At 51.1% G+C, this 25,880-nt stretch overlaps 3 protein-coding genes across 9 annotated transcripts in view; 2 read left to right on the top strand and 1 right to left on the bottom strand.

The window, feature by feature from the left end:
* Positions 1–10,134, top strand: part of DOT1L (DOT1 like histone lysine methyltransferase) — a 75,724-nt gene extending 65,590 nt beyond the window's left edge. For all 5 annotated transcript variants that reach the window (XM_048077568.2, XM_066984018.1, XM_066984020.1 and 2 more), the window contains one exon: positions 904–10,134. Coding sequence is in view for 1 of the 5 variants with exons in the window: in XM_048077572.2 (XP_047933529.1) it covers positions 904–911 (8 nt within the window). In the remaining 4 variants the exon portion in view is untranslated. The remainder of the gene's footprint in view (positions 1–903) is intronic.
* PLEKHJ1 (pleckstrin homology domain containing J1) lies at positions 9,450–19,147 on the bottom strand. Its single transcript, XM_066984024.1, has 6 exons — positions 18,958–19,147; positions 17,132–17,199; positions 15,372–15,438; positions 13,509–13,599; positions 13,233–13,296; positions 9,450–12,530 (listed from the first exon to the last, which is right to left on the bottom strand). The coding sequence occupies exons 1-6, from the start codon at positions 19,049–19,051 to the stop codon at positions 12,465–12,467; spliced, it is 450 nt and encodes a 149-aa protein (XP_066840125.1). The 5' UTR covers positions 19,052–19,147; the 3' UTR covers positions 9,450–12,464.
* Positions 19,127–24,854, top strand: SF3A2 (splicing factor 3a subunit 2). 3 transcript variants are annotated; one of them, XM_066984021.1, is made up of 9 exons: positions 19,127–19,214; positions 20,277–20,447; positions 20,941–21,012; positions 21,337–21,383; positions 21,840–21,949; positions 22,598–22,647; positions 22,997–23,137; positions 23,643–23,711; positions 24,372–24,854. In XM_066984021.1, exons 2-9 carry the CDS (start codon positions 20,322–20,324, stop codon positions 24,702–24,704), a joined length of 948 nt encoding a protein of 315 aa, XP_066840122.1. In that variant the 5' UTR covers positions 19,127–19,214; positions 20,277–20,321; the 3' UTR covers positions 24,705–24,854. The 3 variants fall into 3 exon arrangements, with proteins under 3 accessions (XP_066840122.1, XP_013051801.1, XP_013051802.1); XM_013196347.3 differs by lacking the exon at positions 19,127–19,214 and adding an exon at positions 19,950–20,180; XM_013196348.3 differs by lacking the exons at positions 19,127–19,214; positions 20,277–20,447 and adding an exon at positions 20,521–20,676.
* Positions 24,855–25,880: the final 1,026 nt, after the last annotated feature.

A 25,880-nucleotide genomic window follows, 5' to 3' on the forward strand; every position in this document is an offset into this window, starting at 1 on the left:
ACGAACTTAGTCTCGTTAGGCTTTTGTGAGGCAGGTAAGTATCCCCTATACGACAAGTGAGGGCGAGGAGGAGTTCAGTGATGTCCCTGTGTGCCTGCAGGGTGACAGGATGATGGGGTCACAGGGTGGGCTTGGAAGACCCTGGTTAGAAACAAGCTCGGGGCCAAGGCCGAGGAGGATTAGATGTGGGGCTTTGTACACCTGAGCGACTCGGGAGAGCGGTGTGGAAGTCTGCTGAAGCAGATGCCTTGCCTGGAGTGGGGGTCATGCTGGGCTGGACTCCATGCCATCGTATGTGATGGGTCCTGCCGCAGCAAGTCTCGGAGCAAAATAGGCAAGGCACAAAAGTGAAGTTCAGCGCAAGGCAGCTGGATGTCTAAAACTGGACTGCGGAGCAGAGGGGCAGAAGTAATGCTCCTAGGAAATGGTTTGTGAGACAAATGTATCTTAGTTGGGGTCCTGCTCCGGGTGACATAGGTGAAATATTTGAGCGTTTTCATTGACCTTAATCTGAACACGTGTGCTCGAAGTCTTTGCAGAACTGAGGCTGAAATCTGGAACGGGACTAAAATAATCTGCTTTGTTTCTCCTAACATTTCTCCCCCAAGGTAGCAACAAATACAAAGTGGATTAGTGTGTGCTAAAAAAGGTGAACTCCCGAGGGGGAGAACAAACGCTTTTTTTCCTCACTCATTGAGGTCAGTCACACAAGGACAGAGTTCAACATGGTTGAATGTTGGAAGCGTTTTGTCTGTCTGATTGTGGTTGGGTCGAGACAAGAATTGTGCCTTCTTCACTGGCTGACGAGGTCTCGGAGCAGTGTAGAAATGATTGACGCATCTAACACACTGTAGATTTTGTCACTTATTTAGATGAGTCTCTTCCTCTCCTCCTGTTGTGCAGGTAACTAGGATTTCTACCTCAACCCAATGTGACCTATGCAAGGACAACGTGGACCAACTTCACTCGGCTTCCACTGAAAGGTGCTCACCTGGCCTGTGCAGGGGTTTCTACTCTCTTACTACTGGACAAAACAAAAACCTAAAAAGACCTAAACAACAGAGAAAATATTTACTGTGAATCTGAGTAAAAAAGAAAAAAGGAAGAAAAAAAAAAAAGGCAAAAGAAATGCCTAAGGCTCCAGTTTGTATTGTTGATAGTTTAGGTAAAGTATTTATCTTTTTTTAAAGCGAAAACAGTTTTGACTTATTTTATTCCACCTAGAGTCATAAATATAACTTACGATTAAATTCTCTGAATACTTAAGGACTGGCACACCAGCAGAGATGTAAAGAGCCTCCTCTCGGTGCTATTTCATCCGTCAGAACTGTGCCTCTAGTTTGAATCCTTGGTGCTGAATTTGGAGGGTTGACCAATGCCAAACCCAGTTCTCAGAAAGGTCTGCATTTTATTTATTCAACTTACTCTGTTCATATACCAAAATCCACTTGGTTTACAGCAGTGTGAGCTACAGAGAAACGGCAGTCTTTGATCTGGTGTTTTGCTCTCATGTGAACTGAGCCAGGTGCTCTGTTAACTGGGTGGTTTTTAATTGTGTTCATTACAAACGAGAACTCACTACTCCCCTCTGGAGTGGCAGCTAGATCACCTGGGGCAGCCCAGGTGAGCTCAGCCAAGGCAGGCACAGTTTGAACAGAAGAAATTCAAGTCCTGCCCCATTCAAACTACTTCACTGGGCCATTTGCAGTTGCTGGTGGCACTCAAGTCACTGTGAATTTTGGTAGCTAGTCTGGTAACTTGTTTTGGGATGTCATTGGCATATGAACAGGGTGCATAATCACTGGTATTGGTCAGGCCCTTTTTAATAACATTGGGAAGACTGAACATAGTGCTTCTGTACTGGTGCAGGTAGCAGATTATCTCAGCTTGTTGTTTTTGTTCCAAGTACAATGTATTTTGTTAGTAGAGTTTTGATACTTGATTCAGAAATGGCTTAGATGTGTACATTTACTGACTAAGTGCATTTTGCTTTTGTATTTCTTTGCTTTAAGTAGATCTAAATGGTAGTTCACAAAAACACCACAATCTAGCTTACCGTGCTGCCACACTATCAAACTGGTGCATTTAATTGTATTGTGACTTGGTGTTCTGTGTACAGAAAGTGCCGCTCCGAGCAGCGGTTGTATTTTATAGAGATGTGATGAAAATTTATAAATTTCATATACTTTATTTCATTTATTTTTAGACTGTACAGTGCACAGTGAACTTGTAAAAACTTATTTATTCAAGTGCACAAAATGAGGAGAAATATAATCCATTATATAGACATCACCCTGGTCTGTAGTTCAGACTGGACCAAGCACCAATAAAGGAAACTACAGTAACAGAAGGGGAATTGCAACAGCAAAATGACTAGAAGAAAAACACGTTTAGGCATTGGGAAACACCTGCCCAGGTGCCCTGGGGACAGCATTGATTGCTCTGCTTGAGAGGCACTCTCTACCCTTAAATCCATTCTAGGTCCCTGGTGCTCCTTAACGAGTCTCCAGCCTCCAGCAATTGGGCATTTGCCTTAGACTTGAGCCTGCCTCAGCAGGCACCTGACGGAGGGTCCCGGGGTCACAAAAAGCTGGGCTGGGTGCATTGCCTTCCAACTCCTGCCTCTGCGTGTGAAGGAGGTGAGGTAGCTCGGCCCTTGCGTGCTCTCCTGCTGTCTGATCTGTGAATGCCGTGCTGGCCATGCTCAAGGGAGTGGTGGGAAGAGGTGACCGAGCAGCTCCTGCCCTCTGCAGATTTCAGTTTGACCCTTTTCTCTGTACCTCATCCCTGGCAATCTTAGTAGAGATTTAGTTCTTAGCGTGGTTATTTTGTTGTTTCCTATGTGTGTCTTTCATAGGCAGCCTTTGTGCACAGAAACTGTTGAGCTGATTTTGTTGTCTTACTCATTGGAAAGGGAAGGGATCGGTAGCCCTGGAAATGAGGGGTGTTTTGGAACTGTTTTCTGCTTTGCATGTGGGAGGACTTGACAGTGGTGCGCCCTGCTGCGTTATTAGCTGCAAGATGAGAACCTGGAAAAGGGCAAGAAAGCTCAGAGGGCGATGGCTGAGAAACATCCAGTAGCTTCTAGTAGAAGCTGTACAGAGTTAATGTCCTGGAATCCAGGAAGACAATGTAACCCAGATGTTTTGCAGCTGGGAGTTGGGCAGCTCCAGCTTCATCCAGATCTGTGGCTAACTGAAAGTTGCAGAGCTGCCTTAGCATCCTCCCGGCAAACAGCAAGGTGCTCCGGTCTTGGAAGGTGGGTTGTGCACGAGCAATTGCTGGAGGGGCAGTAGCCTTAATTACCTCCCCCCCCAATTTTTATCCCAGATGTGAGAGATGAGGAAATACAAGAAGAAGGTTTTAATCCATCTGCTTTTCGTCAGATCCTTTTCCAAAAATGGACCAAACCAGTGTTCCTTAGGCCTCTTATCCCCCCCACCTTCATCTCAAACCAGCGAAGACATCCAGCAAGAGAACTCATTCTGTACAGGGAGGCTTCACATCAGTTCATACCTGAGATGCTCGCAGGACGCTGGCAGAGATGCCTACTTGGAGAAGGAGCTGGCTCACGGTGGTCTGCCCACCCCGGTGTACTTTTTAACCCTGGACAGCTGCTTGGTGCACGCGTCGCCCAGCTGGCTCCTGACACTCTCCTGCAGCCGAAGAGGGTTGGCCGGGTGCTTGCTGCAGGAATGATGTGCTTTGCGTTCACAGCGTTTCAGAAATCAGTGCCTGGGAGCAACCAGAGCAAAGTCTGGGCACAGAGTTTGTCATCTGCTCTCCCGTGCATGTTGGGGAAAACCAAAATCCCCCTTTCCATCAGTGTTGCTCCCCGTAGCGGGTTGCCCTTGGGTCTGTGTGCGATGCGCTGGGTGCTCTGGCTCTGGATGGCCCGCTGTGCTCTGTGGCAGGGCTCGTTCGCAAGCACTCTTTGGAAATCAGCAGCGTGAGCCTGCTCGCTCCCATCACCTGGGAAAGATGAAACCAGAGGGGCACAGCTCGCCCTGGCCAGACCCAGGCACAAAGGCTGGACGGCCGAGCATCCACTGCAGCCTCCAGGGGCCTGTGGAGGCCAGGCCTTCATCTGCATCTGGGTCATCTCGGTGCTGGTGTTCTCCGTGACCTGACACTTCCATCTCAGCAGCCCATGCTGCAGGAGCCCAGAGCTGCCCTGGCCTTGCCAGCATCTTCCACCTGCGCCTGGTGCTGCTGGCACCGTCACCTCGTCACGCGCTGCATGGTTGTAGTGAGTTTCCCTCGTGTCCCAGTCTGGTCTAAGTCTTCGTCATAATCCCTGCTAGGGCGTGCTTCCAGGAGAGTGCTGGATAAGCTACGGCGTGTTTGAAGCAGTGCAAGACAATGGAGGTTTTGGGCTGATGCCTTAATGCTGCTTTATTTGGGAGAAGTCACCAAGGTTGCTACGGGATTTGTTGTCTTTTTCCCCACTCCCTGATCTTTTGCTGCTTGGCCATAACCTTGAGCAAGTTCAGATTGTTTCTCTTCTGTCTGCAAAACGGGGAGAGCATTTACCTGCGTGCAGGACTGCTGGAGGAATAGCTCTTTGAGATGTTGGGATCTGATCCATATGGCTACGAGAATGAGACCCTCGTGACCCTGATGTATGAGTGCTGTGCCAGAGACTTGAAACCTGTTTTCAATAATCGGAGATACTTTTGAGTCATCAAAGCCAAGCAGCCAGTTCCAGAAAGGAATTCCTTCTGTGTTACCACTTCCTGCCCAGGTCCAGCCGTTTTATGGCTGTCACAAATGTTCCTTCTCCTCCACGCCGCTGCTGCCAGCGAGGGACTCATCAGGAAGTCAAAATACATCTTGCAGCACATAATGTTGCCAAAAAAAAAAAAAAAAGAAAAAGAAATATCCTGAGCTTTGTGCTGAGCGAAACCTGTGCCCTGCTGCTGAATGTCAGGCTTGGAGAACGACCCTCACGCGCTCTTCCTTTGGTGATTTGTTACCTCTGGCTCCTGCTTGCCGGTTCCAGCCCACTGAGACCCACCGTGCTGTGAGGCTGGGGGGGCTCCACGAGCATTAAACCTAAACTCAAGTCTTTGCTGCACATTTAGTCACCAAGCAACAATTCTTCCATTAGCCAGGGGTGTGTGGGGCACCCGCTGTCAGATTTCTCAGCTTTTCCTGTAGCTGACGGAAAAGGTGGGAAAACATTGCTGGAGGATGTGGAGCCTTGGGTTGCTGGAACCAAGCTTGTGGGCAGGATCACGGGGGAGTCGAGCTGTCCCTGCATCGCCTCTTGTTTGGGTGCAGACAGGGCCGTTCCGTTAGCAAGGTGTGGATCGGTCTGGCCAACCGTAATGATGGGATTTAGCTCCTCTTAGTTCAGGTCGCAAATGCAGTGGGGGAGAGGTGAAGGGAAACGTGCCTTTAGGGGAAGCTGCCAACACCAGGGAGCACATCGTGTCCTGGATGCTCATTACACTCAGAGGCAGATGTTAGAGCAGTGTCTCCAGCTGGTTTCTTCGATAGCAGGAACTCGGGGCTCCTTGGCCAGACAAACTCAAATCTTTTCTTGTGCTTCCGTCTCGTATCCTTCTTCCTAGTGGCCAGAGCTGCCTTGTCTCGTAGCACGCGGTTTGTGCTCACTGCTGTTGGCTGGGCTTGGCTGAGCTCTGAGCGTGGGCTCGGCCCTGGGTCCTGCCTGTGGCTGGAGGGGGGCAGGCGTGGTGCGGAGGAAGGCGAGTGTGTGGGGTCTGCCAGCGCAGCTCCGGGTGCTCAGGTGCCGCGGGCAGCTCGCGGCGCCTGGTTGTGAGGGTCTCGGTGAGGCGCTGCTGTGAATCGGGAGCTTGCAGACCCCCAGGACTTGTTGCTGCTCAGCCCAAACTTCACCCAACTCAAAGTGTTGAGTAGCTTTTCTTTTTCTTTCTTACTATTCTCTAATCAAACTTGAGCGAGTGATTTTCATTTGAAATCTGCTGCGCAGATGACTTTTAGGCTCTTCCCTTGCATCTCTGGCTCAAATGCTTCAAACAGGAGCGTTGCTTTGGGGCTGCACGGGGTGGCTACGTGGCTGGGTCTGTGCTCGGCCCCTGCCTGCGTTTGTCCTGCTGGGGGGCAAGCTTCTCCTTCTGGGGGTGGCGTTTGCTGCTGTAACTGCAGACATCTGACCAGAGGCCTCTGGGGCGGTCGCTTTGCCGCAGAAAGCAAATAGGAGGGGAGCGAGCTGGGTGCGATCCAGATCTGCCTCGCTGGCTGTTACTGCAGTGCTGATAAATGCCAGAAGCAGCGGGGCTGCACCAGCGTTTGTGAGATGCTGCTGTGCCCAACGGTGGCGTTGCTCCTGGCAGAGCTCAGGGCCCGTCTCTCGTCCCAACCTGTCCTAGCAGCCTTCCTGCAGAGGAACCTGGGATCTGGGCTTCCCCCTGTGGGAGGTCTCGTACTCCAGAGTAACGAGGCCATGGCAGGGCCGTGGGGCTGCCTCTGGGGGCCTGAGTGGTTTGATTCTTGCTGGGATTGTGTATTTAGAAGGCAGCATCTGCTCCCCAACCTGTTATTTTTCCACTGGGAACGGTGCCCTTGTGTGACAGCAGGGCAGGGAGAGTGTCAGTGGATGTGGGACTGGCATCCACCCCTGGACAGGCGTAGCTTCATCCATGTGTTTGCTTTTTTTGTGTTTGTTTGTTTTGTGGGATGTGGAGTCGCTGTGATCAGTTTGAGGGCCAGCACAAGCTTCCATCTTGTCGAGTTGGCGCAGGGGGCCCACCTCTTTGTGACTCCCGTGGCTACGTCCACAGGCCTGGCCCGGCAGTGCTGGGACCCTCGAGCAGCTCCCGCAGCAGGGGCTTGCTGCCGCGAGTCCTTCCCAAACGCGCCATAGCTGTGGGCAGCTGTGGAATTGGCTCCTCATGGCTCAGAGGCCTTGCACCCTAGAGTTGCCACAGTCGAGGTTTTGCCACGTTGCTGGAGGAGGAGGCTGCCAGCCCTGCAGCTCGGCCCCGAGCTGCCCGCCTGCTTTGGGCTCCCCCATGGCCTGCGTTGGTCCCGATCCCCTCCGAGCACCAGCGGGGACGCGCCAGGGCCGCCGGTGCTGATCCTTAGGGCTTGGTAGTTTGTCCCAGTGCTGATGCAAGGTTGATTGTGACCCGTTTGCTTTTTGTGTTGGTATCAGTCCTTTTAATACAGGGTATGGAAACCTAAAGATTCTTGACAAATATTTTTTCTCAGAAGGAGTTGTCCCAATCCACCAGGTGGTTTTGTTGAGAAGTTCTGCTTTTATTGTTTTGCCTGAGCCAAATGCATTAGGAGGACTGAGCTTTGGGAGCTCCCAATGGTGATTTCTTCAGTTAAGAAATGGACGTTGTACAGTGGACTGCAAACCAACAATAATGTGTTTCAAAATCACAGTGTTTGGGGAGAAGAAACTAGACAGTGTTTTTGTGAACTATCTTTGCAGCACTGAGGAAAAATCACAAGAATTGGATTTTTTTGAAGCACAGATGTCTTGTAAGTGTACGAGGATTTGAAGTTTTATGGCTGTTAAGGTTTTTCCTCCTTTATTTGCTCCAACATTTCCATAGCTTGCATATCAGGTTTTCACTGAAAGATGGATTACCAGTTTTTAAAACTTTATTGTGCCATATTTTATTTATCCTTATGCATTATAAATATATAAATACCTATTTAGACTGAATATCACAGTAAAAGATGCTATTATTGTGAACTTCAGGGTTTAAACCCAAGGTAAAAAATTGGAAATACTCCTCCAGTGTATTTGCTGTTTGTGGTAATCTTTCTGCAGATGTTTCTTAAGTTCTTACAGTTCAAAAATGAAATAACTTCCTAAAATTCAAGGTTTTACAGTACTAACCCTGAAGTTCTCAAGTTTGTGATTTATTATTTTTTAAGGTACATCTGGTTGCTTTTTCTGGTGCGGTCAAATCATTCTTTAGAAAGGTCTTGTTTCTGGAGTTAATGAGGGAAAAAGGTGGAATGGGTCGATCCATCCTGCTAGGCTTTTTTAACCTATTAATCTTTTAAGCGATCAATCTCAAATTAAAAAACGATTTCTTAGGTCTCTGTTCTACTTAAACTTTTTAGGAGTGGGAGCCTGCCCTCGCTGAGTGGGACTTTGATGGGGAAAGCAGTAGATTATGAGGTTGCTGTTGCTCAGGAATTGATTAGTAAACTTTTAACTACTAATAAAAATCCATTTTTCAATGGATTTTTTTAAAAAACCCATTTTCTTAGAACAGTGATATGGGATGTTTCCTAGTGAATAGGAACTAGTTTATATAATTTAGCCTATTAAACTGAATTATTTAAAATTCAAACTTCCCCTAATTTATCTTTTTTTTTTTTATACCAGTAAGTTGTCCTGTCATTCCTTTCATTCTTCCATAGAACTAGTGTGAATTCTTCTGGTGTGTATATATGTATGTATAATATATATATTTCCATCCTGCCTTTCTAATTCTCCACAATGTAAGAGTTAGTTTTTTCTCCCCTCCCTTCACTTAATTAATTTCTTGTGTCTTTACCTTGATTTGTAATTGAAACAATGCTTTGAAGTTTTGTCTTTATATTAAAGTGTATGTATTTTAATACACCGTACTGTTGTGGAGTTTCACTGCTTCAGCAGGGCAGATGTGAGCAGGGGATGGCAGTCGGTGCTTGTCAGTGGAAGGGAAGCACCGTGTCCTGGGCTGCGGCTCTGGGCAGGGCAGTCAGACCCCTGCTCCTCCCGAACTGAGCAACACACTCAGCTCTGTTGAAGCCGAGGACAGTTAAGCTCTCAGGATTTAACATACTGGTAACATTCCTAGTAGCAAAACCATCGTAGTGAAATTCCCATTTCATCCTTTCATCCGGTTATTTCACTAACGTAACGGAACTGAAATTAGGTTGGCAACAGCTTTTAAACTTTGGAAGTGACGGCCATAAAACTGGCTGAGCTAATTTTCTGTAGGATTTTTAACATAAGATGAAGACCCTGATTCCCCTAACACAGTCTGTGCAATATGGACACCGTTTAAATGGAATGGTCTAGATGAGTTTCTAGATGTTGAAAAGGGGTTGCAGCAGTGGTCTGAGCAAGCTCATCTTTTTTGTATGTTTGTCTCTGAAGCTACTGCAGAGGGGCTGGCTCTGTTAGCAGAAGGCATGTAAAAAGCATGTTGTGGAGACATTAGCAGCTGGCCTGGGACCAGGCACCCTCACTGCCAACCAGCAATACCGCACCGTTCCTGGGGATGGGCCTGCAGGCACCGTCATCCTGCTGATCTTTCATCCAGGATCGCTGCTGCTGCTGCTGCCGCCGCCTCCTCCAGCTCAGCAGTGACGGTGCCGGGGCTCTGAGCCCCTGTTCCTGCGGGAGAGCCCTGCGCCTGCAGGCAGGCTGCGCAGAAAGCCCGGGAGCTCGCCGTAGCCACCTGCCCTAGCATGGGCTCGGGTTCCTTGCCACAGCTCTTACTACCACAATGATTAAAACAAGTTTTTATTGGAAATGTTCATTGTACAACAGATAAACAGCTTCAGTACACTGTCAAAGAGCCTGTACCCAATGAACAGTGGACCAGGCCCCTGGAATACAAAAAGCATAGTGAACAGATTATGAAAAATGAACAGTTGTCTATAAATCAAGAGCAGCGGATGCAGATCTCTAAAGTGTCTAGAAGTACCATCTTCCCTTACTCCTGACATCTAACCCAGTGTCCTAGCACTACTCTAACCGTTGATCTAGCTAATTAAGTTACGGGGCCTGTGCAAGCCCTCGCAGCTCTTCACAGCATTTGTCTTACATTCACTTAGGAAATGTCATTGTTGCCTCTTAAATAAGGGTTGGGATAATCACTTGCGCACCCAACTGTTCCCCAGAACATCTAAATAAAATGCCCATTTTTATGTACAGTGAAGATGGTGGGTGTCAGATCTACCTTCTGCAAGGGGCATGGAGAAGAAACTAGTGATAGTCTTGGAAGGCACACGGTAGAGAAATGTTAGCTACTGAGGGTGGCAGGCAGGAACAGTGAACCTCACCGTAGCACTGGAATTGTTTGCTGTAAATGACTGAATGTTGGCAGAATTCCCAGCTTTTGTTTATAGGAGCGCTGACTTTGCATATCGAAGCGTTCACTAATGCTGAACCTGGGGGGGGGGGGGGGGCGGGAAATAAGCTCGGAAACCTCTCCTGCCTGCAGCCTGGGTCACTGCTGGTGACCTGAGGCTGAAGCCGGAGAGCTGTGGTACCTCCTCTGCTCTGCTCAGCCAGAGCTGCAGAGGGGACGCCAGGCTGCAGTGCAGCTCCAGCGCACCCACTGCAGCGCGTACAGTGGCCTGTAGCGAGCAACCAGCTGGACGAGTCTTTGCTATCACAGTAAGTAAGGCTGCTGCGTACCCCACCAGTGTGCCCCTGTGCTGAGGTAAAGCAGAGTAGGCTCATGAGGATGAAAATGCACGTCAAAGTCATCTGAGGACACTAATTCCCTAAAGCAGAAGCTTGTTCCTGCTCTTAATCCCTCGCTGCTGCTTCCATGAGAGTTACCATCTGTCTTCAAACCTGCCCTATTTTTCGCTTCCACCCTGTCATGCCCTCAGCTTACTGAGCAGGACAGCTGCCCCCTGCATATTTTTGGTAATTGCTGGAGCTAGCACCTGGAACCAGTGCAGGGAAAGGGGATATCTGGGAAGGGAAAAACCTTGGGCTTGAGGTTAAAAATAAAGCATCAGTGACATCTGTCGCTCTCCTGGTACCCAGCAGCTTGAGGTAAAGAGGGAAGGCCAGGCCACTAAAGCTTTTAGTATTGGCTCTTGTTTCTGCATTAATTCCCAAAGAGACCCAAACCTTCTTACCAAACCCCACTCAGAGCACAGGCTGCTCTATCTCCACCTCATTTACCACATACTGTTTAATTGCAGAGAACTTTCCTGCTAGCCAGGTGGAAAAAAAGCCAAAACCTGCACATCCCTTGTGCTTCTGCTGTGCTAACAGAAACCTCTTCCTGCATTCACCTGCCCCAGGGGTGAGTGAAGTTCCTTCTGTCATCAGCCATCTGAAAACGCTTGCTGGGACTTTCCACGGGGCCTTTCCTTGCCGCACTGTCCAGTGGAGCTGCTGCAGCAGCCACATCTTAGTGTGGAGTGTGAAGAAAGAGAGAGGTCTCGGAGCTCTGGGCATGTGTGGTGAGTGCCTTCTGTCCTCCACCTCTGGCTGTGGTTTTCCTTTTTGCAGTGTGCTGGCTGCAGGTGCAGAGCCACGAGGAGAGATGTTCTTTACTGCTTATCCCTTCATTACAGGAGTCCCTGCAGCAGCAGCCCTTGCTCCCTGGCAGCTTGCTGTGGCCTTGGCAGGTGCAGTTGTTCACATCTTTCCCTTTGGCAGCTCACAAAGGGGTGAAAAGCTGCAGCAGAGGGTCAGGGAATGGTGTGCTGATGCACAGCTGTCCTACGCTCCCTGGGCTTACCTTCTACATACCCTGAAGCTCAAACATGCAGCCAAAGTGCACATAGCAGTTTCTGTCTTTACAAATCTCTCCAGCTGCCCTTCCTCTTTGGGAAGCTGAGAAATGGCACAGCTTAGCCCAGCCCCCAGTACTGCAGAGGGAGGCAGGATCATAACAGATATTTCTCAGCCCTGTTTTTGCTCCCTTGTGCTTTACAGCTTCATTCTCCACTTCATTTGTGAGAGCACGCTAATTGTCTGTACCATGGGCTTCATCAATCCTCTAGGAATTAGCACCACCTGGCTGGAGAAAGGACAAAAAGAAACCAACCCCAAGAGGCAGGTGCTAGTGCCTGCAGACACTGCTGCCTTGACACAGAGGGGTGGATGCCCCTTCCCCATCAGCTGTTGCTGTGCCTGGGCTGCTCCCTGTGTACATGGAAGGCTTCCCCCTCCTTGCTGAACTGAAATGGCTTTGCAGCAAGCAGAAGGATAGCAGGGTTAACCCTGCAAGCACAGAAATGCAATCAGCTGGAGCATCCTGTTACGGTAAAGGGATGAACAACTGATGGCTGCTTTGGAGACACTGGGAAGATCCTGAGCCAGAAAAGCTGAGTAGCTCCCCGCAGGAGAGGGACAGGGAGGAGGCTAGAGAGGGCTCAGAGCCTGCTCCAGAAGCTCTTGGTGAGAGAGACGTGAGCCCTTGCTGGAGGAAGGCAAGTGCTCGAGCTCTCCGTTCAGTCCCTGCCCCCTCTGCTCCTGCTTGGAGCCAGGGTGGTTTTACTTCCAGCGCTGCAGCAGCAGCCAGCCCAAGGTCACAGTCCGCACTGAGCAGTTAGACTCTGCCTGCCTGCATGGCTGGGGCAGAGCAGGAGAGGTGGGATTGTGCAATGAATTATCTTTAAAAAAATCATAAAAAAAATATTTGGCTAATAAATTAAAAAGTCAGTTGGTCACCACTATAGGGAAGGGTTGCTGTTCCTCCTGGGGGAGCTCGGGTTTGACTCTCCAGCGAGAGCCTGTGGCCAGAGCCAGTTCAGCCCAAGCGTGGGGTTTATTGCTTGCGCGTTGCCAGCTGGAAACGGGCTTCCTCAGAGATCCCGTACTGCTCCAGGGGGTCCTGCAGCAAGAGCACAGGAAGGCAGCAGTCAGACACACACAAGGTGGGAGGCGAGCAGGACCCTCCTTTTGCCAGCCCGCAGTCTGGCAGGCAGCAGGGCTGGGTGGCAATTCCAGGTACGTGCTGGATTTACCCCAGTCCCACCCATGGCTGCTGGCTGTAAGCAGAAAGTCACAGTCCATGGGGAGGATGCAGCAGATAACCAAGGTTCGTGGGCTGTATTCAGTCTGCTCTGGCACAGGAGCACATGGGTGAGTCACAGCTACCTCTGTTACCTCCAGAAGGGATGCTCCAGGTATCCTGGTAGAGGTGCGAGCAGTGTCTCAACCCACGGACACTCTTGATTTTGCCAGGGCTGCTCCTCCGGAACCGGGGGAGTCAGAGTTAGCCCAGGCCCGGCCTGTCTGGCTGCAGACCCCAGGCTGCTCTGTGCTGCTCGTAACGCACTGCGCTCAGGAACAGCCTCACACATGCACCCCAGCTGCACGCAGGCTGCTTGGCAGAGGAAGACTCTCGGGTGACTGGGTCTGACTGCCTGCTGAGCCCGCAGCTTCAGGAGCTGACTTAATATGGTCCTGTCATACATGCTGCAGCCACCAGCCTTGCGTAGGACAGCTGGCACCAAGGCCAGGGATCACCAAACCCTGCTCCAGTCCAAATGCGGAGGGTCACCACCTGAAAAGCCAACCCCAAGGGACTCACCTTCCCTGTCATTTTCTGGATCTCATTCCGGTAGAAAATCAAGCTTCTCCTCATGAACTCATAGCTGTAAGAAAGGAACAGACCATGCAACGGGTTGAGCAGAAAAGGATCTGGGGAAGTTTCGGGTGCTATTTAGAGCTGAAAGGAAGCTTGCCTGGGAGGAGAGAACTGCTTTCCGCCCTGGGTTCACCACAAACTAGTCCCAGAAAACAAACAGCACAGGGCTGCAGCGTACATACAGCACAGTGCAGACCTTGCTCTAGTGCCTCAGCCTACCTGGCTCGCTTGAGTGCCTCAATCCACTCCTGACACTGCTCTTCGCTGTCACATTCAAAGCAGTATTTCCTCTCTGGCTCCTCAATGAAACCTGCCATGGATAAGAAAAGACATAAGTATGGTCCTGGCAGAGCTGCCTGCGCTCCACTGTCTCCCTCCCCAGCAACCACCAGACTCTGCCAGGCTGCAGTAAGTACCTTTGTTCAACAAAGATGATCTGTGAACAGGCTGGTAAGCCAGGCCTCTGTCCCCTCTTATCTTACCCTGGATGGTTTGGGATCACATTCTTTCCCTGTTTGCTAAGAGCAATGGCCCAGCCAAGCTTGCCTCTACACACTTGAAATCCAGCTCGGGAAGCAGGCTGCTGTTAGAAAGGCACTGGGAAAAGCACACAAGGTGCTAAGGCTACTCCTCAACTGCCCTAGTCCCTCCACTGCTGGGCTCCTTATACCTAAACACCTTTCCCCATATGATTATGCTAAGGCAGCATGGGAGTGATGGTGGCCCAGAGGTGCCTCATACAGCTCAGAAGCCCTTCGCATTGCTCTTGACTGAAAGAGGTGCTTCCAAAAGCAACACGAGCTCTGGAGGCACTTCTCTGCTGCACTTCTCAGGTGGCCAAGAACAGCTGCCTACAGCGAACGTCAGCTTAGAGCAGCCAAAGACTTCAGAGAGGAAAAAGCAACTTCTCAGAGTGACAGCTCAGACTGGACAAATATGACCAGACTCAGGACTAAAACACCCTGAGTCCTTGCAAGCAGTCACCGGAGATTTAGTAATCAAAGTGGAAAATGGCCCGGAGGAAGTGATTTTGATATATGTAGAGGGCAGCCATCTGAGGAATCAAATCGCACTCAGAGAAGGTACTGACCTGTCTTTGCTCGAGGCTTTTGGGAATTTGGTACTGTGCACAGTGGAAAGCAATTCCCTGTGCAACTCCAATTCTTCACCAAGACAGAATCAGGACATCTAATTAATTACATTGTCCCCAGAGCTCTGCTCTTTAGTACACAGTTCACAGAGATCTAGGCTGCTGCTGAGAAATAACTGGGTCAGGCTGCATCAAACCCCTCAGGGCTGCTGTACGGGGACACAACCTGATACCAAGTGCCATCAGTTTCAACACCTTTCTCAGGAATCATCAGTCACCAGGGCTCCTGACAAACTTAAAGCCCCAGAAATTCAGAGTGGGACGCTCACTGGTACGCTCAGGCTGCTTGGGCGCCAGCACACCGTCTCTCCCAGCTGAATGAGGAGGCGAGACTCCGCACAGAAAAGCAGCTGTGCCTGACAGCCAGGCCAAAAGATATGGGGATGGCCTTGGAGAAACATCCTGTTATTTTTGCCACATACCTCTTTCACAATGATTAGTTGTTGGATGAAAGGCTGCTTATAAAGGACGACACACCGCAAGCCAGCTGGAGCCGCAGCTATCGCCACAAGGACAAACAGCGTGGCGGGAGGACTGGCGCTAGATTAGCCCGACAGATGGTTTATCTGAGGCTCACTTTTTTGATAAAATGCAATAGCACAGAAGCAGCAATCTGTCAGTACCAAGCCTTCCTAGAGAGGGATTTCTACAAGCACTAAGCCACGGTCAGTCTGTTTTTACCGCTTCTCTCCTCACATGCAGCTGTGCAAATCACACAGGCGATTTCAGCCAGCAGTGGAACGCCGCGGTCCTGGAGCACGGCAGCTCCGCAGAAACAACTGGCAGCTGAGGAGGAGAGGGGCTGAGGAACACTAAGCCTGGTGTCACCAGAGAAAGAGGCAAAAGCAGGAACAAAGCAGCCAAGCATCTCCTTTTTCAAAGCACGGCTTGCCATAAGGGGGCCACGAAGGGAGCGCGTGCGTAGAACTCACTGATCGAGAAGACGTTCTCCTCTTCTTTGGTGATCCTGCAGTGCTCCAGCAGCAGAGCTCCAATGGGCTGGAAAAGACCCAGAGAGGGGGTTCAACACATGCTGCCTGTCAGCACCGCGGCGTTCTGAATCCGGAGTTCTCTCAGTGTTTTTTAAGTGAGCTTTGTAAGCTGATGGTACTTTTAAGGTAATTCAGGCTAACTGAATGAACGTTCAGTGTTCTTTCTGTGTCTGCTGACACGCTTCGCTGGACCAGTCTTCCCCATAGCACTCTGTGCACGTTAGACAGAGGTTAAAGATTTCTACTTGCTAAGGTTCACTCTGGGCTTTGGTATTCATTTCTGTTTTTCATTTAGCATCCAAAGACACCGATTAAGTTTACTTCCTTGCACAATAAATCAAGCAAAGACGAAATATTTATGATGACACAGGGAAAGGCTAACGTTTCGCTTTGTAAGGGCAGGCTCACAGCTTTGCAGGAGGTTAAGAACAGTGTGTCGATGAACTAGAACAGCTCAGGGTAAACAGACAAATGGGAAGTACGGTTTGCTAGCTAGTGCACACTGAGCAAGGACACGAGAACCAACGGGTGATACAAGCCATAAACAAAAGCAACCCACAAGTGAATTCTTTTGTCCAAACTAAAGGAAATACGAGAGGCAAATAAGGCAGCAACCAAGACACTCAAAAGTCTGTTTTAGTATGTATTTCTGGCACAACAGCTTTATACTTGCACCCACCACAGACCTGCGGAACTATTTTTGCTGTGTTTGGTAACATCTCCCTCGCACTGAAACACACGAGTGCTTACAAGCAACAACCCTCAGGACAGCGAGCAGCCGAGCACTGCGGGGCGGCACCCTCGGGGTCTCACCACGCGAACAGGGAGTCACAGCTGAATCTCTGCGGGACAGCAACTGCTCAGCTTTTGACCCTACCCAGAGAACTGCGATTGCAGCTCCAGCTAAGTAACGAAGAGCGACTGCAATTCAGTAGAAAAGAGTGTTTCTTAAAAGAGGAGCTTTTCAGGGTGAAATATTCATTGTGGCCTAGGTCTAAAAACGTCACTAAAAGCTTTCCACTACCTTGTGTCAGCAGGCACTCGGCACCTTTCTTTCTTCGCACCCATTCTAGTGATTACTTTCAGATTGATTTTCCAATGAGAGAATCTTTAGCAACACTTACCGAGGGATTCATTAAAAACGACTGGATCTCAGCAGTGGCAAAGCCAGAAACAGAACCTAAGCCCATCCCTCTTGTTCTCTTTTTCTTGACCTAACCAAGGCCTCTGCATGTCAGAAATAACAACACCAACAGAATATAGCCACGACGGTTTCCCATTAAGAGCGAGCATCGCTTGCAAGAAAAATTCCTGGTGTAGCAAATAAATAATGCTAGTTCTTTTCCCAGGAGAGCAATATAAGCCTCACAGTTCCACATGATAAAGCGCAGGCCTACAAATAAACATTACAGAGTCCATCTTTGGCAGTCGAGGGGCAATGGTTACGTTTGAAAGACTCGTTCCAAGCTCCCACGTGAGCCATCTGGGTGTGGTGTAGCTGGCAGCGCTCCTTCTCACCCCTAAGAGCTTTCACTGTGTCGCTGGGATAGGAAGCGAGGGTGCCACGTCCCGGTTTTGGCAGCCTGCTGCCGTACCGTTTCACAAAGCGCATGCCATCAGCTCACAGAAAAAGAAAGAGAGAGGGGGTGTGTATGTGTGTGTGTGTGTGTGTGTGTGTGTGAAGAAAAGGGGCTCCGTACCTCCGCTTCATCTGTCCGGAAGTAGAAGAGAAAGTTGACAACGAGCTTCACGAGGCGTTTCTTTAACACTGCAAAGGGAAAAAAAGAGCGTTGAGGCGGCGAGCCCGCGGCACGGGGCAGAGGGAAGCACCTGTGACCTCTGCAACGTGCCGGTTCCCCACACTGAAGGGGAAGCTCCCTTGGGGTTTGGACTCCTGCTGCGTTTTACCAGGCACGCCTGGGGGGGCAGAAGAAGGGGGGCATGCACCTCCCTGCTGCCCTCACACCTAACCCCCCCCCCAAACCCTCCCTCTGCTCCTGCCTGCAGCCAGCGTCCTTCTCCTGTCCCCTCCTCTTGTCCCTGTCCCCAGCTTCACCCCAGCCCCAGCACCTCCCCTCCCGCTTCCCACTCCTCCCAGTCTGCTCCCAGTCCTGCCTCCCAGTCCCCCCAGTCCTGCCCACCCCATGCTCCCAGTCCTGCCCTAATCCTATCCCAGCTCCCAAATCCTGCTCCTGCCGTACCACCAGTCCTGCTGCCAGCACCCCCAGTTCTGCCGGTCCAGGTCTCCCAGTGCCCCGCTTCTCATCCCCAGTACCACCCAGTCCTGCCCGAGACCTACCTCAGGACCCTGCTTCAGCCTCCCCAGCCCTACCCGTTCAGTCCCAGCTTCCCCACTCTGCTCCCCCCCCGACTCCTACCCCAGGCCCCCCCATCCAGCACCCCCAACCCTATCCCAACACCCCCAGTGCCACCCCCCACTCTCACCCCAGCACCTCCAGTACCACCCCTAGCCCCATCCCAGCACCCCCAATCCCATCCCAGCCCTACCAATGCCCCCCCAGCCCCATCCCAGCACCCCAGTACCAACCTCAGCCCCATCCCAGCACCTCCAGTGCCACCCCCAGTCTCACTCCAGCCCCCCAACCCCACCTCCCAGTACAATCCTAGTATCCCCAGCCCCCTCCCAGCATCCCCAGCCCCACCCAATGCCCCCAGCACCCTCAGTGTCACCTCCCAGTCCCACCCCAGCGACCCCAGCCCCATCACCAGTGGTCCCCCAGAACCCCCAGCCCCATCCCAATAGCCCCAGTCCCACCACCAGTGGCCCCCTCAAAACCCTCCAGCCCAATCCCAGCACCCCCAGTCCCATCCCAGTACCCCCAGCATCCCCAGCCCCACCAAATGCCCCCCAGCACCACCTCCCAGTCCCACCCCAGCGCCCCCTGCCCCATCCCAGTGCCCCCCCTGAATCCCTCAGCCCCATCCCAGTGGCCCCAGTCCCACCACCAGTACCCCCAGCATCCCCAGAACTCCCCAGCCCCATCCCAGCCCCACCTAATGCCCCCCAGCACCCCCAGTGCCCCCTCCTAGTCCCATCCCAGTACCCCCCAGCCCCATCCCAGTACCCCCAGCCTCACCTAATGCCCCCCAGCACCCCCAGTGCCCCCTCCCAGTCCCATCCCAGTACCCCCCAGCCCCATCCCAGTACCCCCAGCCCCACCTAATGCCCCCAGCACCCCCAGTGCCCCCTCCCAGTCCCATCCCAGTACCCCCAGCCCCACCTAACGCCCCCCAGCACTACCCCAGTGCTCCTCAGCCCCATCCCAGCGCCCCCAGTCCCACCACCAGTGGCCCCCCCAGAACCCCCACCCCCATCCCAGTACCCCCAGCAACCCCAACCCCATCCCAGCCTCACCTAATGCCCCCCAGCACCCCCAGTACCCCCTCCCAGTCCCATTCCAGTACCCCCCAGCCCCATCCCAGTACCCCCAGCCCCCCCACGCCCCCTCCCAGCCCCCCCAGCCCCGCCTCAGCTCCCCCCCCAGGGCGCGCCGCGGCCCCTCACCGCTGCCCTTCTTGGGCACCCGCATCAGGACCTCGGCCGCCTTCTCGGCGGGCTGCCGGGCCAGGCTCAGCAGCTCCCGCTCGTTGTAGCGCATGGCGAGGGCCCGCGGGCCCCGGCCGCGCCCGGACCCGCACCCGGACCCGGACCCGGAAGCGCCGCGCCGGAAGCCGGAAGTCGTGGGGCGGAGGGAGGGAGGGAGGGGGAGGGGGCAGCGCGCGTGCGCGGCGCGGGAGCGGGGAGCGGGGCTGCGCGCGCCGGTACGGGGGGGGGCGGGGGGGGGGGGGGGGGCTGTGTGTGGGGGGGGGGGCTGTGTGAGGGGATGGGGGGGGCGGGGGGGCTCTGAGCCTCGCTGGGGGTGTCTGGGGGGGCTGCGGGCGTGGGTGAGGGGACGGGGGGCTTCTGGGGGGGGCTCTGAGCCTCGCTGGGGGTGTCTGGGGGTGGGTGAGGGGATTGGGGGAGTTCAGGGGACTCTGAGGGGATTGGGGGGGGTTGGGGGGGCTCTGAGCCTCGCTGAGGGGATGGGGGCAGCTTGTGGGCTTCGCTGGGGGGTGTCTGTGGGGGTTGTGAGCACGGGTGAGGGGACAGGGGGCTTCTGGGGGGGCTCTGAGCCTCGCTGGGGGTGGGTGAGGGGATTGGGGGAGTTTGGGGGGGGCTCTGAGGGGGTGGGGGGGTTGGGGGGCCCTGAGCCTTGCTGAGGGGATTGGGGGGGGGGGGTTGTGGGCTTCGCTGGGGGGTGTCTTTGGGTTTGTGAGCACGGGTGAGGAGAGAGGGGGTGTTTGGGGGGCTCAGAGACTTACCAGGGGGTGTCTTTGGGGGCTGTGGGCATGGCTGGGGAAATTGGGGGTGTTTGGGGGGCGCTGAACATCACTGAGGGGACGGGGGATGGCCGGGGGGGCTGTGAGCATTGCTGAGGGGCTGGGAGAGCTTTGGCACTGGGGGGGCTCTGAGCCTCGCGTGGGGGGGGTGACCCTGGGTGAGGAAATGGGGGGTGCTGGGGGTGAACTTCTGAGGGGGGGCACTGAGCCTCGGTGGGCTCAGCGGAGCATTTTGGGGAGGAATTCATTGATCCTTCCAGAGCTGAGGAGACTTTGGGGGGGAGTCTCTGGGGGCTTGTCCAGGTTTTGGGTGGTTTTGCAGCTGCTCAGCCCGGTGGGTTGGCGGCGCAAGGCCTGCGCAGCCTGAGGCTGTGTCACCCGGCCTGGTGGCTGCGGGGAGCGCCGCTAGTATGTGTCCTGGGGCCTCGCTGATGGGTCTTGGGACGGAGCCCAGCTTAGGGGAAGCGTGAGTTGTCACTCACTTGGCTTTCTTTCTATTTCCAGACCCTTTCTTTCTCCTGAAGTAGCTGAAGCACAAAAGTCCCCATCATGGATTTCCAGCACCGTCCTGGAGGTAAAACTGGAAGCGGAGGCGTCGCCTCTGCCTCAGAAAGCAACCGAGACCGCAGGGAGAGGCTTCGGCAGCTGGCTTTGGAAACTATTGACATCAACAAGGTGAGCCTTGGCCTCTGTGTGCTCGGGAAAAGCAGGACGTGCTGTGCCAGCCCCGCAAGCTGCCTGTGGATCAGTTCAGGGCTTTGCTTCAGTGAAGGCTTGGAGGGCAAGAGGTTCGGTGGGGAGCTGTGGATTGGAGCAAATACTTCTGTTTCTGTTAACGTGGGATTTAAACAAGAAACATTTGTGGAAGGGCTAACCAGAGAGAAGCCAGCACTCACATATTCAGGTAGCTGTTGTCACGTTATTTCAGTCTGCTCCGGACTGGTTCGTATTTTGTTGTTTCTTGACTGCGGTTGGGTGTGCTGTTACCAATGAACAAAACTGCTGTTGTCTCTCTCTGTTTTCATAGTCCTAAAGTAGTGGTGTGCTAATAATTTAAACCTGTGAACTCAGTTCTTCCAGTGCAGCAGAAGTTCTGTTTTACATATTTTATTATTCTGTTGTTCTGGCATGTATCTTGCTTGTAACTTTTTAATAATTCTCTTCCTAGGACCCCTATTTTATGAAAAATCACTTGGGTTCTTATGAATGCAAGCTTTGTCTGACTCTACACAACAATGAGGTGAGTTGAACAGCTGCCTGTCTTGATCTCCACAGCAACAGATATTTTAGAATAATACTGGCTTCAAGTGCTAGAACTTGGGATGTGCTTGATGACTGATTGCTGAAGAGTTGATGGGTGGGTAGTGGCTTGTGTGTGTTCAGCATGACAGTTTCTGACAGTTCAGTAGTTGTGAGCAATCTGCAATTTTTGAGTAAGATTCCTCAATGCTAAGGATTAAAATATCCTTGTCAACGTGAAATGTAGCTTCTCATCCATGTCAAGTATCTTTTGGTTCAGGAGCAGTCCTGTCTTCATTTAACTTTCTTCTGTCTTTTTTTTTAGGGAAGCTACTTAGCACATACCCAGGGGAAGAAGCATCAGACCAATTTGTAAGTTAATTCCCGTTGTAGCTTTGTTCTCCATTACCTAGGCACATTGAAATCATGATTGTGAACACCTGTAAATCTTGAACTCAGTAGCATGTTGGGCTTGAATATTCTTTGACTGTTTGTTTCCTAGTGAAGAGCTCTGGTTTAGATGACTAGTTTGTGGAGTTCTTTCCCTTTTTTACTTCAAGAAGTTGTCTCAACTCCATCTGGAGATGGGCACAAAGGTCATCCTAGGGGTGGTTAAGATAATTGAGATGACAGCTTTTGGTCAGGGGAAGGCATAGATAAAACTGACCTGCAGTGGTGCACATGGAAGAGGAACAGCAGTTTCACCAGTATGCTTTCTGTAAAGTACTAAAATATTCCGTGGCATGGGATTCACACTGCTTTTCTAGCCTATCCTTCAGAAACAAGTGCTACTAACCTTTTAATTTTCCAAATTTCAAATGAATCCAGGGCCCGTCGAGCTGCCAAGGAAGCTAAGGAAGCTCCTGCCCAGCCTGCACCAGAAAAAGTCAAAGTGGAAGTGAAGAAATTTGTGAAAATTGGACGACCGGGTTATAAAGGTACATCAGTGATGCCTGTCACAGCAGATACCTAATGCCTGCTGGAGCTTACTTGAAGTGCCGTGCTATGGATATGAATTATTAACTAGTCTTTTTAGTAGATCTGTCCATAAATAAGATATGGGCTTATCTCATGATGTCCTTTATTGTTTAAATTACCCATGGAACATCTCTTTATTGCTGACAGTCGAGTGAGAGCCATTTTAATAATAGATTGGTATGTCTCAGTCTTCAGCTATTATAATACTTGTGCAGGAAATGAAGGCACTGCTTCAGTCTCTGTTCTCCATTCGTTGTGCTGCGCCATCTTTCACTAATGCTCACAAGTCACTCATTGGATGTATAGCTCAGGTCTTTTCTCTGAACTCCCCATTGTTTTGTTTTGGCCTTCAGTGTGAAACTCGGCTGCTTTATCTCCCAGCTTTGTCTGCAGTGCACAATGTGTCAGTGTCTTTGCCCCACAGCAACTGAATTTCAGTAGAGACACACAGTAACTTTGCTTAAAGACATTGTGGCATTTTATTTGATAAATGGGAAACAAAATCTCGTAATATTTGTTGTTTGGAGCTTTGTGTCTTTCCTAGGGCAGAAGTAATATTGTTCTGACCCTTTTCTGTTACGTGCTGAGCTTTCTTATTTTCTTTACAGTCACCAAACAGAGAGATCCGGAAACAGGCCAGCAAAGCCTGCTCTTCCAGGTAAGGTCACTGCTAAATTCTTCGTCTCTTGGTTGCCCAAATAAAACACTGGTAAATGAGCAGTTCTTCGCAGGACAATAAAAAAAAAAATAAATAAAAAATCTTTATCTTGCTAGTCTTCTGCTGATGATTGTGTCAAGTAAATGGAAGAATCCATGATCATAGTTGTCAAGCTGTTTCTTTTGGTAGCGCTAAGTTGGGTGGGTGTTTGTTTGTTTGTTTTTATGTTTTTTGTTTGTTTGTTTTGGAGCTTCTCTCTAGACTTCTTTTATAGTTGAGGATTTTGTTCTGTGTGATGGGGTAGTGAAAAGGGAATATTCTCCTAAATGCTGCAATAACATCCCAACAGATTGATTATCCGGAGATTGCAGAAAGCATCATGCCTCGCCATCGGTTCATGTCCGCATATGAACAAAGGATTGAGCCTCCTGATAGACGCTGGCAGTACCTTCTGATGGCAGCGGAGCCCTACGAAACCATAGCTTTCAAGGTAAGATTTGGGATTGACTGATTATAGTTCCCTTCCCACATTTTCCAAGACATTAATTCCCGGTGATTGTCGTTATAGACTTGTACTGTTCTGGCCTTTGGGGGGGTTAATGGAGTGGAAAGGAGGGTCAAGAAGACATGGCTGGAAGTTGTTAAACTCTGCTGAGAATTAGTGGAGGACTCTGGCATGAAAACTCGGTTCTGTGTTGAGCTCTGGGGAGCCGTTGAATTCTTGGTGTCTGGCACAGAAAGGAGCCTTCTGGGCTTCGCTTCTCATCCTTTGTGCAGATGTTAAGGGAGGGTTTTTTGCCAGCATACTTGTCCTTGACCGATAGGGAAGTAACTTAATTCTTTCCTGCCCCCATCTCTATCTAATAACATCCGAGACGAGCGCATCTCACAAGGCCTGGAATAACTGTGCTTATCTTGCACGCTCTAAAGCTAAAAAGGGCCACTGAGCTAATCTGGTGGTGCTAATAATAGCTCCTTATTCTTTTTTGTTGCAGGTGCCAAGCAGAGAAATCGACAAAGCAGAAGGAAAGTTTTGGACGCACTGGAACAGGGAAACCAAACAGGTAGCTGGAGCATTGCAGCATCTTTCTTGAGGGTTGAAGAGGGAGCAGGAGGGCTGAGCAGCCTGTGGGGACAGGCAGTGCAGGGAGAGCACGCATCAGTTATGTCCACTTTGGCTTTGATGCTAAAATCTTCACTCCTTCAGTGCAACTGTGCGGTGACTCCTCCTGACAGAAGGATCTTCCTGTGTTCTTTGTGAAAGTTTAATCAGAGAGGCAGAATGTTCTGAATGAAACTTGCTGTCCGCAGCAGCAGAACAGTGCCTAAATACACAACACTGCGTCCTCCATGTGGGCTGCTCAGCGCAGGCTTCCCACGCAGTTGTCTGCGATGAGCTGGTGGTATGGATGTGCTCACTAGCTGCTGTGGGGCAGGACAGGGGACGAGTGCACGCTGGGGCATCCTGACCCCGTCACATAAAGCTGAGCACTCGCAACAAGTTCCGTAGGAGTTCAAATACCGGGCAGGTTTGCTGCAAGTCCATGAACGTTGAGTAGAAAGCCAGCCGTGATCGGGACGGTTACAGTTCAGGAGAGAACTGCGCTTTGCTCCTGGAGGCCGTGAGCGTGGACAGAGCAGCCGTTGTGTGATGGCGCAGTGTTGTCTTGAGGATTAATTGTTCCCTTCTCTTTGCTTTTCTCCCTCTCCCTTCCCCTTCCCAGTTCTTCCTTCAATTCCACTTCAAAATGGAGAAGCCCCCAGCTCCTCCGAACCTCCCTCCAGGCCCTCCGACCGTGAAGCGGCCACCTCCGCCTCCGCTGATGAACGGCTTGCCCCCACGGCCACCTCTGCCGGACTCCATGCCACCTCCTCCTCCGGGAGGCATGACTCTGCCTCCTATGCCTCCCTCTGGACCGGTGCCACCACCTCCAGTGCCACCTCAGTTGCCACCAGCACCCGGTGTACCTCCCCCTGCTCCTCTGCCCCCCATGATGAGACCTCCTCTCCCCACGGAGGGGCCAGGCACTATCCCGCCTCCACCTCCCTCCAACTGAAGCCCCTCTGGGACTTGGTCCCACTGGACTCCTCTGCCTCATCCCTTTTTATATGCAGGTTACAACTGATTCAGATAAACTTTTGTTTTGTATGCCTGTGATTTTGAGTAAATCCTGTAGGTTCATTAAAGTATTTTCAATTTTCCTTTCTCTATTTCTTCCCGTGTATTGGTTAAAAATGTTGCTGTGTGTTCAGTTTCTTTAGCCCTTAAATGTATAAAATGTTCCCAGTCTGGTTATATTTTGGAAGTTATCCAAAGAGGAGACAAAGGGCTGGAAATCTCTAGGCACCTCGCCTTCAGTCAGCTACTTCTGACTGAAGTAGTTGCATCGACCTCAGCTCAGCTGTGCTAGCTTAACACATTTCCCCACCATAGACTGCTTGATGTGTATCTCATAAATTACCGCCAGTTAATCAGTTGCTATTCAACTGAAGTCCTTTATGAAGCAGTTCATTTGGTGATTGGGAGACTTGTCATAGACACACTTAAAGGATTTTATTACTGCGTTGCCAGTAATCCCATTGGTGGGCAGAATGGAGGGCCAGCAGAATTTTCTACACGCAGTTTTCTGTCTTCCTGCCGAATTGCAGTTACAAGAGGAAGAGCGTTGCTGATGCTGAGTCCAGAAACCTCATTTCTCCTCCCGGCACTGGAGCACTGTACAGTAGCTCAGGTGTTGCCAGCTAGAAGCACGGAAATATTTCTCCTAAGGAAATCAGTTCGGACTGCTTGTCAGGAGTCCTTGAGAAGCCCTAGACAAGGTTCCATTGATGATTTAAAAAAAGACAATCATCCTTCCCCGAAGCGCAGCTGCCTAGCTCCTGCTTGTTAGGCTGTCTGTGCCAAATGGGGGTTCACAAACAAAGCATTGGTGCTCTTGTCTTTGACAGTGGTAAAGGATCTCTGGGAATGTTTAGTCAGAAGAAATTACCAAAACTGCAGTTATATTAAGTCCAGGTTCGTTACTGTAATTCACTAAATGCTGTCTGTATCATTGTGAAGCACCTGCTGTCATTAAATAGTTTTTTATTGTGCATGTCCTCCCACTAGCAGATTAGTTTTGGCAAGCTTTTAGTTTCTCTGTGGTTTTGTTTATATTACATGTTTCCTTCAAACAATCATTTGGTTCAGATTAAAAAACAGAAAATGCTCTAAGCTTTCTCCTCTCTGTCCT

This window comes from Anser cygnoides, chromosome 27 (genome assembly GCF_040182565.1).
Source record: "Anser cygnoides isolate HZ-2024a breed goose chromosome 27, Taihu_goose_T2T_genome, whole genome shotgun sequence".
NCBI lineage: Eukaryota > Metazoa > Chordata > Aves > Anseriformes > Anatidae > Anser > Anser cygnoides.